This window comes from Bos indicus, chromosome 24 (assembly GCF_029378745.1).
Source record: "Bos indicus isolate NIAB-ARS_2022 breed Sahiwal x Tharparkar chromosome 24, NIAB-ARS_B.indTharparkar_mat_pri_1.0, whole genome shotgun sequence".
In the NCBI taxonomy this organism is placed as follows: Eukaryota; Metazoa; Chordata; class Mammalia; order Artiodactyla; family Bovidae; genus Bos; species Bos indicus.
This window is the reverse complement of record NC_091783.1, coordinates 47850536-47867510: the sequence shown is the minus strand read 5'-3', so window position 1 is coordinate 47867510 and position 16975 is coordinate 47850536. Positions and strand designations below refer to the sequence as shown.

Here is a 16975-nt window from a genome sequence, read left to right as displayed (position 1 = left end):
TATGTATGTTTGTGGGTGTATATGCACCTTGGTCTTCATTTTATACAGTTTCACAATTTCTCTTTAGTTTCTACACATTGGAATTTATTCTGCAAAATTGTCATTTTTTTCCTGTGGTATTCCTTACGCAATTTAATCAAAATTACAGCACTTAAATATATATGGTCTTTGTATTCCCATGAAATACGTAGATTCTTTCGATTTACATTGTGTTTCCACTTGCATACTTTGTGTTGTATTTTTATTTCTTGTGTATATGCAGGCTTTCTCTTTTTGTAATTAGGGTAACTCAGTGAGAAACTCATGTTAAAATCGACAAATGTCAAAAATATGTCATGTTTTGTATCCTGTCATGACAGGTTTTTTTTTTTTTTTTTTTTTTAATCTTGGGCTGTTGATGTATTAATCCTTGCTTTAGCTTTGTTCTACTCGATCCTACCCAAAATTAATTGTATAATGCAAATTGACTTATTTTACATGTGGTACAATTGGGGTAGAATTACTAGTGGAACAAGTTATGCACCATAAAGCCTAAAAAAGATGTTTGAAGATTTGGATGACTTAAGGAGATAGGGGAAATTTGAGAAACTGAAAATCTGCTGTGATCTTTGGAATCTGGGGTTCGTGATGTAGATGTTAAGTCTGTTTCCTGGGCTATTGCCAGTATAGGCTGGCATAGAACATGTAAAGATAATGATATTCAGTCTATTCTTGGCTTGACATGGCTTGAATTGTTCACACAACATTTCTTTTATGGGTTTGTTTTTCCCCTCTGCCAGACTTGCAGCCAGTTACTTACTCAGAGCCTGCGTTTTGGTGTTCAATAGCATATTATGAATTAAACCAGAGGGTTGGAGAGACCTTCCATGCCTCACAGCCCTCGCTCACCGTAGACGGCTTCACAGATCCATCAAATTCTGAGAGGTTCTGCCTAGGTTTACTCTCCAACGTAAACAGAAATGCTACGGTAGAAATGACAAGAAGACACATAGGTATGTTTGTTTTCCTTGTGAGAAACCAGTGCCGTTTACTCATAACGTGAGCACTGCGTGGTTTACCACATCAAGAGATTGTGTGCAGGAAAGCCTGCCTTCTCTCTGTCAGCTTAAGTGCAGTCAGGTTGCACAGCTTCACCGCCTTCAATAGTGATTCTGGTGATCCTTCCTCTCTCTGCGAACTTTTATCTTGAGTTTCTCTTTATTTGGCACCCTCGACACTGGGAAGTCCGTCAGTAAATATGTGTTAAAATTCCTTTGCTGAGCCTCTACCAGTCATAAAGTTGTCATGTTCAGATTTTAGGGTTGTAATTTTAGCAAATCATGAATTTTTTTCAGTTTGTGTACATCTCCTAGTTTTTTCTCCGCTTCAGTGAATTCATAGATCTGTACACTATTAATCTAAAGCAAGATATCTAAAACAAAAACCACCATTAACTTGTTCAGAAATAATTCAGAGGATCTTAGAATGTGGTTGTCCCAGGTACCGTCTCAGGGAGTTTATGAGGTGAAAACTGTTTTCGTAATGGTACTAAGGTGCCATTTGCCATTTTCACTCTCATTCTCTTGTGATTCGACAGTGAAGTGTTCCAGAGCTTACAAGGCTTGCGATTTTGCAAGAAGTTAAACATAGACTCTGATGAGAATTCTTCTGTCTTAAGCCAGACATTAAGAGGTTTGCAAAGATATAAAACTCTTCTCACTAATTTTTTCCTTACTTTGGGAAATAGTTAGTTTTCATAAACTTGTTTATGTTAATATGTAGTAAGTTTACTATTTTGATTTTCAAATGAATTAATTTTTTTTGAATCTTTAGTTTTAACACATAGTGTGGTAAGTTTGCATGTATTTAAGACATATGAATAGCAACATTTTGGCACACTGGGGTTTTTTGTTTGTTTTTGTTTTTTGACAATGAGGGAAATAGTTTGAGTGCTACTAAAATAACTGAACATAATTCTCATCACCTTAAAGAAACTTCTTTTAATAATAGTGTGCTTCTGTTTTCATTTAATTAACCATTACCTCCTATGAGAAGTAATGCTGATCACTGAAGAGTCTGTGATACTGCAAAGTGCTAGTGACTTCAGAGATGTTTGTTGGCTCCGTGTGAAATTTCTCAGATCTTGCTTGATGTATAAACTTTACATAATCTCACTGAGGTACTCAGATGTCTTGTAAGTGACGAAGGCCTCTGAATATCCACCCTTCTTTAACTAGTTTAACCCTTCTTTAAAATAGTTCTGATTTTTCTATGTTCTCATTAGGGCTCTGCATAGAAATGTAACAGGAGGTTAACTTTACCGTATTTACTTCTAAATAAGTAGGGTTACCCTGCTTTTTCACCCTACCTCATCTGAAGCTTGAGGTCCCCTTCCAAGCTCACAGGTGATTACTACAGAGTTCACTTCCTTGAAGTTGTAGCAGTGAGATCCTCATTTCCTACAGACTGTCCACTAGAGGCTACTCTCAGCAACTAGAGGCCAGCTGCATGCTCTGCTGCATCTTTACAGTCAGCAGTGAAGACTGTTAAGTTCTTCCCCTCCCACTTTGAGTCTCTCTTGCCAGGACCAGCCCAGTCCCTCTAAGGTTTGTCACCTGATTAAGTCAGGCCCACCGAAGATACTGTTCGTTTCTTGGGGTCAGTTGATTTAAGAACTATACATCTGAAAAATTCATTTAAGCACTACTTAGTGTTTGACTGAATAATTGAGAAGATAAACACACCAGGGATGAGAATGTTAAGTGCCGTCTTAGAATTCTGCTTTGCACAGTTTTTTTTTTTTAATCCTTGTCTTTCTTATATTTTATGTATATTTGATTTGTCAAATTCTGAAAGAGGTATATTAAAATCTCCCAATATAATTTTTTCTTACCTCATTCTGCTTTTGTAAATAGAGATCTGGTTACCACAATAATATATAGTTTTAAAAGGGGCAGATGATAATTTTTATTATTTCTTTTCTTAAGCATAGTGGGTTCTTTAAAAAGAAAAACTGTGTATCTTAATGAAGGCATATTAATCTAGACATTAGTTAATTCCTTCAAATAAATTAAATTGCTTTATTCAAAAATATGATTTGTTTGAAATTCTTTATTTTGCTTATCCACTTTTCTACATTAAGCACTTGGAATGAGCACATACTATCTTTATGAATCAATAAAATCATTGTTGAAAAATACTTGGAAAAATAATAGTATGTTTCAAAGTTAGATTTCAGAAAAGCCTAGCTGTGGGAGAGATCATCACGATACTTTATACCATTTTACTTTTCCTCTAAGAATCCTTCAGAAGTGATGTTGAAGTAGTAAATGTTGTAAAACTAATTCCATATATATTTCGTTGTAGGAAGAGGAGTGCGCTTATATTACATAGGTGGGGAAGTTTTTGCCGAGTGCCTAAGTGACAGTGCAATCTTTGTGCAGAGCCCCAACTGTAATCAGAGATACGGCTGGCACCCTGCAACCGTGTGTAAAATTCCACCAGGTATGGATCCAGCAATATAAATGGGCCTATCATGTCAACTTGCTGAATTTTTCTTTGCTATTAATTTTTGAAATCAGATGATTTGCATGCTCATATTTAAATGTCTGTTGGAGAAGGAAATGGCAACCCACTCCAGTATTCTTGCCTGCAAAATCCCATGGACAGAAGAGCCTGGCTGGCTAGGGTCCAAGGGGTTTCGCAACTTAGCAACTGCACCACCACCACCATTCTAATATCTATAGCTCTTTTAAAATGATTCTCTTATACTATCTTCTTCATACATAATGTTTTTATATATTTTTTCAATTGTAGGCTGTAATCTGAAGATCTTCAACAACCAGGAATTTGCTGCTCTGCTGGCTCAGTCCGTTAATCAGGGTTTTGAAGCCGTGTATCAGCTAACTAGAATGTGCACCATAAGAATGAGTTTTGTGAAAGGGTGGGGAGCAGAATACCGGTATGAAATACATATTCAATTCTTAAGTTTCTAGAGTGTAATTCTTTTTCTTCCACTCCTTGAATCTTCTGAAGTTTATCTGTATTTTCATTGAAGTTTATAGAGAGCAAATCTTTATGTAAAATAACAAAAGAAAGTTGGAGGCCTCTAGATTCAAAACTATTGCAAATTCCTGTGCTGGCACCATAGAACATAGAATTAAAACGTGTATGGACAGGCACTGTCACAGAATGCAGAGTGTTAAACACCGTAAATGGCATATTGGAAGGGTTACCAGTTCATGGAAGGAGAGCTGTTTTGCTGGGGCCAGGAGAGGTAGAGATGGCCCAGAGTCTGGGTTCTAAAAGGTGTCTAGGATATCAGTAGTCATAGGTGTACAGGGGTGGAAAGTGATGATCCTGGCAGTAGAATACAGTTCAGTTTGACTGGAGTATAGAAAGTAAAGAATAATAGGACTGGACAAAGAAGTTGAGATGACTTTAATATAAGGTTAAAAGATTGAACATTATTCAGTAATAGAAGGGGGTATTTGGGTACCAGACACTGTGCTGTGTTTTAAATGCAGTATCTCACGCCTCTCGGCATGGCTAAGAATTACTGTCGCTGTTTTTATTCTTTCTTTATAAGGTTGCAGTCTTTGTAAAGTTTAAAAAAAAAGAAGGTCCAAACTCAATATTTATTTGGAAATAGGCTTAGGTGAGATTTAATAGTTTGCCCAAGGACACGTTCTCAGTGGTAGAGATGGGACCTGAGGAAAGCTCTCCTTGACTCTTCTCTAAGGATAGTAGTAGCAGTTACATAATTGAGTTTTACCAGAACCAATCTGTCATCAGGGAGTAAGATCAATTAGGCTGTTGCTAGATTAAACAGTTGATTGGATTCCACATCAAATAAAGGGAATAGTTCATCAGCATAATAAAATGAATAAAACTATAAATAAAATACTTAGCTTTTCTCCAGTTCACATTACTTACAGTCTGAATGTCTGCTTAAGAAGATACTCATATGGTATAGTAATAATACTCCTGTTTCATTCAGCAGTTTGCACCCTTCTTAGAATTTATTTCATTTGAACTTGATTCCCTGTCTTAAATTTTGAGGTGTATGACTTTCGTGATGATGAGATTTGAGATCTACTGGTTTGACTACTTCTATAAAAATATACAATGTGTTATATATTTGTATCTAAAGTGAGACTTGTCACTGTTTTGTCCAAGTTATGTTAGTGCAAGAATTCATTTTTTGACTTTGCTGTAGCTCTCTTTTGTTTTAATCATTTCCCCTTTGAGATGGGATAACTTTAAACAATGCTAAGTTTCTTTTTTCCTTTGAACTTGGATTGAGTTGATATTAAAATTAGATTCGGATAGTACTGTCTGATACCAGTTTATTAGGTCAGACATTCTTTTTCTCCTTCAAAAGATTATAATGTTGTGAAACATGGTAGAAATGGAGTGGCATTAAACATGAGTTACATAGGTCAGGGAGAATGCCATGTGTATCTATGGGTCTCCTGCTAAGACCAACGTTGATTGGTGGAAAGAGATACTGTCTTTCATTCACTGTGGTCTCTGCTGTTCTTTAACCCAGAGATAATATAAAATCTATACAAGAAGCAGTAATATACAGTATGTATTCATGGATAGTGGAGTTTCAGGTACATCTACTTTGGATAATAAAGTTTCCTTTAACATTTACAGATCAAAATAACTTAGATACCCATATATCTGTGAACTGTGGAACCTTTTACCCTTAATGACACAGGTGCTGAGGAGATAGATTTGATGTTTGGATTTCTAAACTATTTTTCAGTTTCTTTAAGTGCCAGCTTGATTCCCAGCATAAAAATCAGGAGACACAGTAAGGGGAAATACAGATGTGTAAAGAATTCATGTCTCAGTTAAGTGAGTGAGTACTGAAGTGAATAATCAGGCAGGGGCACAGATAATGTGAGGCTCAGACCCTGAGACAAGGGTTTGCCTGCTAGACGTTTACTCAGGAAATGGAGGGAACACTGCCAAGGAAGGAGGAAGTAAAGAAGAGAGGCAAGGGAGGGAATATGACACATACCACTAGAGCTGTTCCCTTAGGAAAACTTTGGGAAGAGTAAAGGACACTCAGAATTACGCCACTTGGAGGGAAAGGAAACTGGGCATTTAAATGCCAATTCCTGTGTCATTGGTTGAGGTCTGTTCCTGGAGATGTTAATTCACTGGCACTTGTGGTCTGTTCCATATATGGACAGAGCAGAGGTTCGCAGGCACAGAAATGCAGATACCTACAGTTAGAAGTGGGCTGGAGAACACTGAGAATCTGAAGGGAGTCGCAGAGCACCAACACCAGCTGCTACAGAAAACCACATCCTCTGAAATACAATGGTAGTTCTAGGTTATACTGAGCATGTGTCACTTGGAGGTGAAGAGTTGATCATGGCCTTTCCTCATGTTTGCAGCGTTGTCACGTTGAAGCAAATAGACTTACTGACTTACTGTATATAATAAATAAGAACTAAAATCTGTATGTGAAAGTGACAGGATGTCCTTGAACAGTTTGCGATTTTTAGAGGATAGCTTGTTTAGTTGAAGTACTTGCGGTGTTTCTTATTAAAAACCTGCATGATTTTGCTAAAAAGGGATGTTGGTTGTTGGTTTTGTCAGGGGACATTGGACCCCAGCTTTGAACATTCTGTGGTAAGCTTGGGTCAGAATTTTTGTTTTGATGTACTTTAAGTCTGAACTCTGTTCCATTTGGACTTCATTTTCTGTTTGAGTATTTTCTATTCTTCGGATGATTAATAAGTAAAGTGATTGTGTATATTCTGATTTGCTTGGGACAGTGCTGGTTTATATCTCTTGCCCTGCCAGTGATTATTTATAGTGTTATAAGTACTTTGTTAGACTTTAAGGATTAAACAGTTTTCAAAATAATAGATGTCCAAACTTAATACTCGTTCAAAAAAGAATCTAGGTTTTCGTATATACAGCCTATTGATTTATCTTAGTTCTTCCATATCCCTGTTATTCTTTTGATTTCGTAATTATTTTCTTTCATTTTTTTAAACAGAAGGCAGACGGTAACAAGCACTCCTTGCTGGATTGAACTTCATCTGAATGGACCTCTACAGTGGTTGGACAAAGTATTAACTCAGATGGGATCCCCTTCAGTGCGTTGCTCAAGCATGTCATAAAGCTTCATCACCAATCAAGTCCCATCAAAAGACTTAATGTACCAACTCTTCTGTCATAGTATTTGTGTGTGGTCCCCGTGGACTGTTTACTATCCAAAAATTCAAGAGAAAACAGCACTTGAGGTCTCATCAATTAAAGCACCTTGTGGAAGTGGTTTCCTATGTTCGAATATTAGATGGGAAAATTAATGTCTAGAAATACTCTCCCGTAAAGGAGGAAGAGAAGATTTTAAAGACTTACTGATGTCTTGTTGGGCATAAACCTGAGTGTCCCAAAGGTTTATTAATAACAGTAGTAGTTATGTGTACAGGTAATGTATCATGATCCAGTATCACAGTATTGTGCTGTTTATATACATCTTTAGTTTGCATAAATTAGGTGTGTGTGTGCTGCTTCTTGATTTAGGCAAGCCTTTATAAAGTTACAGTACCTAATCTGTTATTCCCACTTTTTTGTTATTTTTGTGTGTCTTTTTTAATATATAATATATATCAAGATTTTCAAATTATCATTTAGAAGCAGATTTCCCTTGTAGAAAAACTAATTTTTCTGCCTTTTACCAAAAATAAACTCTTGGGGGAAGAAAAGTGGATTAACTTTTGAAATCCTTGACCTTAATGTGTTCAGTGGGTCTTAAATATTCATTCTTTCTGTGTTTGTTTACTTACTGCTAAATCTCATTATAAGGAAACTTTATGGAAATCTTTCTAAACCTCTCCTCCATTTCTACTTTTCCACCAAAACAGTGTAGCATGACATCCATCACCATCAATGGTTGAACTGATACTGCCAGCACCAGTTAATTCTGAGTACAGTGATAATTCATATGGAGTAAGTCCCTTTGTCTTACACCAAATTTCAGTTTCAACAGGTAATAAGAGACTTGTGTAACCTGGCAGTCTTTTGATTTATCTTTACACCTCATAAAAAATGCACAGGTGGCAGTATAATTATTTTCAGGGATATACTGCAATTACTTCAATATATTTATCCTTTCTGAAAATTCAATCTAAGAATATAAACCCCCTTTTTAAAAGATACTTTCAAATATTTCAGTAGCAAACCTCTTTTGAGTTGAATTTCATTGGATTTAATCACCAGACTGTATTACAAAATGGACTTTTGTAAATGTAATTGCTTCGGCAGAATACCTAGAAAAGTGGTGCTGAGGTCTGATCAGCAGATAGGGGCCATCTGTTTTTAAGGTATGTTGTATTAAATTTATAAAATCTATGTTATTTTACATAATTATGAATTCTGAATTGTAAAATTTGGGGGAGAAGCCGTTTAGCAAGTTTTTTATCTTATGAATACCTGTGGTCTGAGCTGTTCTTAACTAATCCTGAATATGTGGTGACTGTTAGAAGCCACCATACTTCATGCTCTGCAGGGACAGGCACGACCAGAGGTGTCAAAAGCTCTGTTGGAAGTCATTCTACAGCAGATAATCCTTATTTTATTTAGTTTATTGTTAACTCATTCCAGTTTAAACTTTTCTTGTTTGCATCTCAATAGAAACAGCCAGTAACCACTCCTGGTCCCTTTCTAGTAAGTTTTCATATTTTTAAAGACAGATTTTCTTTGGTTGGTACTTGTGTTTTATAACCACATTCACCTGTATGTACAGGTGTTATTTTCAGTACTTTCCGCATTTGATTGTTTTCTGTCAGATACTCCGCGTTTTCCTATGTTTGTATATGCATGTATATGTTCGTGTAAACTTGGTAGAGTGGTTTTTCGTTCTACAGATATTTATTGTTCACCTGTTACGTGTGCCAGGAACTTTCTTAGCCTTTGGATAAAGGTGAACAAGACAGCTGTGGCCCTTACCTTTGCCGAGATAGCAGTTACTCTAACAATTAGCGTATTTGTCTATGAAGGAGATAAACAGGGGGCTGTGATCGAGCAAAGCAGAGGGAAAGCTTCTGTAATGTGATGATTGAGCTAACACGTGAGAAAGGAGCAAGCCATGCGGAGAGCCAGGGGAAAATAGGCATTCTTGGCAAAGAAAATGGCATCAAATGCAAAGGCATATTTTAAAGGAAACTCATCACTTATTAGGTGTTTATGCTTTATACAAAAACCTCTTCACAGATCCAAACTTGAGGATCAGATTGGTCTACAATTTATAATGGTGGCCTTATTTTGTAATGGACTGCTTCATGTGTCATTCTTGTTAGTGTTTCCTCTTCTTCAAGTCCTTACTATAAAAAGCTTGCACCAGGTCACTACCATTTAATGGAATAACCCTTTCTTTAATTCTGCCTTGGGCAAATTTTCACCGTTGTCGCAACTGGCTGCTTGCTTCCAGACGTCCTGCTGCCCACTGATCACTACTTGTACAGCCCGTCTTGTGGATGGTATAAATGTCCCAGGTATCGCCACCCTCAGACCTGTTGAAAGTGTGGAGGCTCTGCCCTTTGTAGTTGGGAAGTTGTGTGATGTTAGGGAATACTGTTCCTTGTCTGGGGTCAAAGAACAACTCAAAATGGTGGAAAGTCCTGGCTGTTACTCTTGCATTGGTATGTTCAGCAAAGCAGTACCGTCTGTAGCATTTCAGTAATGGATCACGTCTCTACAGTCGTGGTGGGATTCTTCTACATAGTATGAAGCTGGGACTCAGCTCTTTGGAAGCCCCTATTGTATTCAGTAGTTAGACCAGTCAAGCAGTTGACTTGATGGTGGGGGTGGTTACATTTGTATGAATATGTTCAGTGGTCTTAATCTGCTTTTTAATGAGATGCTGGTTTTGCATTTTGTTTTGTCCACTGTGGCCTAATTTTTGCTGATTGTTTTTTTCCTTTACAGGGTTTGTTTTCGTTCTTCTAAGTGATACGATCTCCTCTTTGTAGAATTTTGTCTTTATTTAAATTAGCAACATCATTTAGAATTTCTTCTACACAGTGCTGGTAATGTCCTCAGTTTAACAACGTGAGAACTGAAGGATCATGCTCTCTATCACATTTCCAAAATAAATGGTGGTTTTCACACTGGATTACATACATCTTAGGGCTGGTTTAGGGAATTGGAGGCTAGTTTATTCCCACTGACTTTGGCCTGGCTGGCCAGTGGCAGCTTCATTTTTATTCTGTATTGGAGTTCTACATAGATTTCTTTTTTTTAAAGTTTCACTGCTTAATAAAAGGTTGACTTTCCTGACTGGGTTTGAACTACACCATACTAACTAGTTGTAATTGTGCGTTATGATATACCTTCATTCAGTGAACACTTACTGATGCCTGTTCTTTACCCAGCCAGTGTGACGTTGAGTGGTAAGATGACTGGGATTTGGTACTGACTCTTAGTCTTGTGGGGGTTACTTTCTCCCTCAGGACCTGTCACTTTGTCAGAAGAAGACCTGCCTAATTTTTCTTGAAACCTAAATATTCTTGTTCTGTATTCTTATTCTGTATTCTGAGTGTGTACTTGCAAGTTGTTAATATCTAAGGTTTTTTTTTTTAAACCTTAAATCATATTTAACGTTTTTGCTTACTTCATCTGTTCTTTAGACATTGCCAGATTTTCTTCTTTGTTAAAATTATTTTAATTTCACTTTATTTGTGCCTTTATTGTCAGTTTCATCAAGACTAAGATTTTGAAGGTGAAAAACAATCAGTCTAGTCTCTTGCTAGTTCAAATCAAATAAAAGAGTATATGTACCCAGTTCGTTTCTCTACCTCTTCCAAAAACTGTCCAAATATATCTTTCACATCTTTAAAAAAAAAAAAAATTAAATACTTTGAGCATTTATTCAATAATCAGCGCCTTCCTGGTCTGGTTGATGGTGGGATGTAATATAACGCAAGACAATCCTCACTGTTCTTAACATCTGTCTTTATGTACAGTCTTGACTTTCATAGCTGAGTGGTTCTGATTCACAGATTGCTGCCCCTCCACCATTCCCCCAGTATCTCTTTAGATAATTAAGTAGTCTGTGGACATAAGCAACCCATGATCTTGTCTCTCACTCTGGTGCAACGCGTTGAGGTTTAGACATAACAAATAACTGCCTATTTTCTTTCCTTCATGAACTTTGTTTTACTGAGCCCTTTATATTCCTCAGCTGAATTTCTTGCTTGCTTGCTTCTCTTGACAGCATGTATCCCTAGTGGTTTTGCTGATTGCCCCCTTCCTTTCCAACCATGTTTTATCTGCATACATCAGAGTGTTTCTATCCTTTGAACTTTACTAAAGACCAAAAAGGATGGTGCTGTTCACACCCAGGGTCCTAACTTTTTTCACCACGAAGGTTGATGTTCAGATTAGTTAAGTCACTTATAAGTGGTTCAGAAATTCTGTCCAGTTAAATATGTGTGGTGTATGTGTGTGACGATCAAATAGCATGAATCATCACGTTTTGTTTAAATTGTGTTTAGGATTATGAACTTTTCCAGCAGTTGCAGCCAATAATTTCCCCATAATACCAGCCCAGTTTCCACCTTGGAGCATCTTGAGTTGTTGTGTTTAGTACAATCAAGAGTAATAACAGTAGAGTGTGGTGTCCAGAGGTTGTCAGAATTCTGTTGAGTTCTTTTTAATATCTTCCATTTCAAAGTTTTTATAAATATTTTGTCTGTTCAGACTACCTTTTGTGTGTGGGGATCGAGGGGCAAATTTTATCTTGGGAGTGGAATTCCTGTGTTGGGAGCCTCAACCAGGAAATGTGAGCTATACTGGATACAGATAGCCTCATGATCGCTTTTATGATAAGTTGTCTGATGTGTTCACATAATTTTTTGGGTAGGAACTGTTTTCTCTTGGATATTATAGCTAACTTTATATATAGCATAACTGCCTTAAGTCTTTTTAGTAGGAAATAAATTATATAATGTGTATGTATGGATTTATATATACATATACACTCATATAAAAATCTTAACAGTAGGGGTTGTCTGCACACATTTTAACAGTATTCAATGATTTTATTTGTTAGATCTCAGTAAAAAATTCCTAAGTTGGCTTGCAGACATCTTCCTTTCATGGACAGACCATCAGGGTAAATTTTTTATTCTGCCAGGGTCCTAATTTGGTGGTTCTGTTAGTATGCCATTTTTAGGCAGCTTGACAATTAAGAATCAGAACTGAAACTGACATAAAAAAAAAAAAGCTCTTGAGTGGTCTCTGTGAAAGGTACTGACTTCAGATTACATAAAAGATTTTTTTAAATAATAATGTTAGGTTGTGTGCCCCGGGCCCCTACTCTTTTTCCCCCTGGCATAAGACTGCTGCTTTAGATAACCTGGGAAGTACCACTACCAAGTCAAGTTTTCTGTAATTAAGGATAGCCTAAAGATGACTTTCTTAGCTGTGCTCAGCAGAAATGAATTTTCCAAGACTCTCTGGGTCATTTCTGATTTACAGAGGATCTGACCAGAGTGTATTATTAGCCTGAGTTAACTTCAGTGTCTGTTGGTTCACTGCCATGAAATCCTCAATAGACCCAGATTTTCACCGTTGGTTGAGATGTAAGGGCCCTTTGAAAGAATAATGCCGCTGATGAAGGAAATGAGTATTCATTAACTCCACACAAAGGACTTCTAGATTTTTCTCCCCCCACCCCTGATTATATTCTTCTACCCTCTTTAAAAAGAAAAAAAAAAAAAACCTCTTACTCTCTCCAGAATTTCCAGTCTGCTCTTTTGCAGGGTTGGGGTGGGGGGTGGGCGGGGAGGTGCGGGTGGTGCTGGGAAGGGTTTTACTTCCTTTTCTGATTAAAGATGCTTATTTATTGAACCGTGAAATTCATAATATATTGATTTAAGGACAGAAGTGAAGTTTTAGAATTGTAAAAATACTTAACTATTATATATTTTTCATTTCACACTTGACAGTTTTTTTTCTCCCTGTGGCTTTAAAGCTTTTGGCTGTTTTTCAGTGTTAGTCTCTAGGTAACTTGCTGTATTTCTGGTTCTGTATTAAGTCCTGCCGTTTACAGTGCTGTGGCATAAAGTTGGTTCTCAGCATAGAAGTCTTCCTAAAGTCTTTTTCTTCCAAAGAGATTTTCCTTTCTCAGTAATTCCTAAGATGATACTTGTTTGTCACTTTCTTTATTCACATTCTTGGATTGTTCAAACAAAAAAAATTGTTGGTGAAAAAGATTAGGGTCCTTTTCTGATGAATGTATATGTACCTGCATTAAGAATGTAGTCATTTGTTGGTTTTATGTAACTAGTATATACACAGATTAAATCAGGAGAAAGAATTATCTCATACATAGCATGTAGGTAACATGCATGGATTTTACATTTTTTAAAAATACCCTATTTTTTTGGCAAAATGTAGAACCGAAAATGGTCATTTCTTAGACCAGCTTTACCTCAGGCTTCATTTTTGCTGTTTTGACCCTGGGCCTTTAAGGCATAAATATTTATATCTTTTTATTACTGATAGTGAAACTGTGACACTAACCATTTCTGTAATACAAGACGGCAAAACAAGAAAAACTATAAAGATTAAGATGAAAGCAGTTGTGCAGTTGATGAACTAGATCATAGCGTTGTAGGCAAAATAAAAATGTGCATATCTGCATATATTTTTTTTGCCGTCTCTCCCCAAGGCCAGACCTTCTGGTAGAGCACAGTTAAAAGTAACATAATTCTGGGCCTTTATAATCTGAGGGAAATGGCTCCAGTTGGCAGTCTTCTTGTTAACATATGAAGCCCAAACGTGGGAAATGGTTGGCAAAGAATATTTTCACATAAAAAAAAGAATATGAAAAGATATAAAACTGGATTATTCATTTAGCTCTGAAAAATCTCAAAAAGATATAGTAAAATACTATATAACTGGACAAAACCTGAAGAACCTATAGAGGATTTATGTGAAAACAGGCTTCAAGGATGAACTGTTACATGCTCACCAGTTTGCTTAAGTTCGATCAACCTGTTCTTAAAGTAAGATATTTGTGGACTTCTAGGAACTAGCGATTAGCAGGTGTCCTAAAAAGATTTTTGAGCTGATTCCCTCATAAGTAGCCCTATATGCTCTTGAAGATTCTTACCCTTCCTCTAGTGATCCTAAGGGAGGAATGAGGAGTGCTCTTTAGGGTGGCAACCTGCCCTGGCATGTCTGGGACTGAGGTGGTCCCCTTGGATGCAAAACTTTGTGAGTGCTAAACCCAGGAAAGCCCAGGCCCACACAGCAAGGAGGAGCTGATAGCCCTGGCTATTCTTGTGACTTAACCTCACCTTAAACATTGTACTAGTTTCAATTAAGTTCAATTGCCTTACGGCACGTGTCCTCCGGTCACTTATTACTGTGGATGGAATGTGAGATTTAAGACAAATAATAGCTAATGGCACCAACGTGCTCTTGGTAGTGAGACTAACAGTAATCCAGGAAAGATACCCGGTGGTTGAATGAAACAGAAGAGGCAACTAGACAGTGAAGTTCTTCAGAACCTGTGTGTATATGTAAGTACAGATCATGTCTTTATGGGGTTAAATTATTATATCTGAAATTTAAATTCTCATGGTAAAAGAAAACTGAGGAGCGTGGATTTTTTCTCTCGAGGAAAGATACGGCCTTTGATGCTCTATCTTCTGCATTCCCCAGACTGTCCTGCTCAAGAAGCCAAAATGTGGCATTTTTATGTTTATTCTCAGTGAATGTCGTATTGTGATTACTAAATGCATCAGCCAGGGGCAGATCAAGGAACTGGTGTTCTGATCCACTCTGAGCAGCACCCTCAGTTCTGATAGCCTCCTAGCCCTCAGGTGCTTGCCAGCTATGACACCGACACAGGAGGCAAGATTCCTCTAAGACGGCATTGATTTTGTAATGCAATATGAAGGGTGCAGAGTCTGTTCTTGTTCCCCTGTGGTAGTCTGCAGACTGCATCCTCTCTGTGCACTGTGATGTAGACGGTAGATGTGTTCTTTGTAAGCTTTAATCCTATGATTGTCAGAAGTATGATGTGGTTCCATTTTTAAAAAATTAAACAATGAGCTGAGGCTTTATTTCAGCTGGTTTTCAAGTTAAAGTTGTGAAATACTGATTTCCTTCCCTCCACCCACACCAAATACTTTAGTCTATTTAAAGTACAAAAAAAAAAAAAAAAATAGTTCTACTTAAGAAAACATTGCTTAAATGTCCTGTGATTTCTGGTCAAATTTTATATATTTGTGTGTGTCTGTATGTGCTTTCACTTTTTACCTTGTTGACTCTCTACCTGTGTTAACAGTACTGTCACCATTGAAAGGTGAACATTTTTCCTAGCATTAAAAAAAAAGCCATTTGAGTTGTTAACCATGTTATTATGGGACTAATTTTTTTATTGTTTTTATTGATCTTAATTTAAACTGATTTTTTAAAGAGGGGATTATATTTTGCTGACCACACTCTAAATTATATGGAAACAAAAAGTTTTGTTGTGTGTATTTCACATAATGGAATTATGCTATTGAGTGACTCTTTTTATTTTTTAAGTTTGGTGTTATATGAAAAGTTTATCCCACTCCCTTGGCAGACAGATATACACTGCTTGGAATAGACGCACACAGCACATACCTCACAGAGCTAGCTGATTAAGCATTTTAGTTTATTTCAGAGCTTTCCTGTGCCAAACTAATGATCTGATACTCATGATTGTTCAGTGAACAACAGAATAGAAGGTGAAATTCACATTAACTCTCAAAATGTACTCTTAGCAAAAAAAGCAATTGGTATTTTTAAAAGACTTCATTGAAAAATAATACATACTCATAATTGTATCATTGTTATGAAATAATTGAGAAACAAACTTTTTACATCAACCAGACTTTCTTTGTGCCTTGCAAGAGCTCAGTTCCTAGGATGAATCAATACTTCTGAATCGTTAGCAGACTGTTTATTTCAGACCATTTAAGACGCTTACTTTAGGATGTATCAAAAAGGACTTCAAAAGCTAAAATGCACTATGCTACTTGGTACCGAAGAGCCCAGAGACTAGCTTGATTTTGTTAACAATTTTGTATTGGTAGGAAACCTACTTAAATCCTGCCTAAATTGCTACACCATACAGCTCTATTAATTTAAAAGGAGCCATTGATTTTCAGCATGACTTCAGTTGACAGATGACTAAAACAGATCCTTTTCCTGTCGTCACTTCACCCTGGGAACATCCCTGCGTGTTAACCTACTGATAGCGATGCTGGTTATCTGCACCATGAGATTTTTAGGACAAACCCCCGTGTCCCTAATTGCACATATTCAGTGGGCCGAAGAGTAGGAGAGAAGTATTGTTTGCATGTTTGGGCTTTCTCCACATTTGGCAAATGCTTTTATCCCACTTGCTTCAAAACAGATCGAAAGTCCTAGTGTGGGAAGCATGCCTATTAATATCAAACAAATGTATTTCGGTGCACTCCTTCTCGGCACCAGGTGTGCCCAAGAACTAGAGTGAAGACCACATTCGTCTGCTGCTCAAGAATATATGTGTACCATGCAGTTGTCCAGCTTCTTTTTAACACACTCTCATCCTTTTCATCAAAGTAATACAAGATAAGCCCAACCTAAAAATTAGAAGTTTGCCAATGTAGGAGTCCAAAAGAAAACAGCATATATAAAAGCTGTTTGCTGCTGCAGTGAATAGATACTGAGATGCTAGTTTGCATTCTTAAAGTCAACCACATTGACTGAGGGCAAAAAAATTGAATCAGACTTACGGGTAGCAAGTTTGTGATAAGACCACACGATCTTTGGGAAGGTGCAAGAGAATACAGAGTACTGTGTCCGAGTCCAAGCTACGTGACCTTATTGGTTGTTACAGAATAAATGGAGTTTGGGATACGTATCTGCCGTAGATTTTACAATCTTCCATTTGTTGTTGGCTGCCTTTGCACCTATTAATACCTAATAAGATTGCTTA

The 16975-nt window shown here is 37.0% G+C and overlaps 1 protein-coding gene across 3 annotated transcripts in view; it reads left to right on the top strand.

Moving 5' to 3' along the window:
* The window catches only part of SMAD2 (SMAD family member 2), a 90569-nt gene extending 75194 nt beyond the window's left edge, over positions 1-15375 (top strand). For all 3 annotated transcript variants that reach the window (XM_070779007.1, XM_070779005.1, XM_070779006.1), the window contains 4 exons: positions 780-992; positions 3346-3483; positions 3796-3940; positions 7004-15375. In XM_070779007.1, coding sequence (XP_070635108.1) covers positions 780-992; positions 3346-3483; positions 3796-3940; positions 7004-7127 — 620 coding nt within the window. In that variant the 3' untranslated portion in view covers positions 7128-15375. The remainder of the gene's footprint in view (positions 1-779; positions 993-3345; positions 3484-3795; positions 3941-7003) is intronic.
* The last annotated feature ends 1600 nt before the right edge of the window (positions 15376-16975 follow it).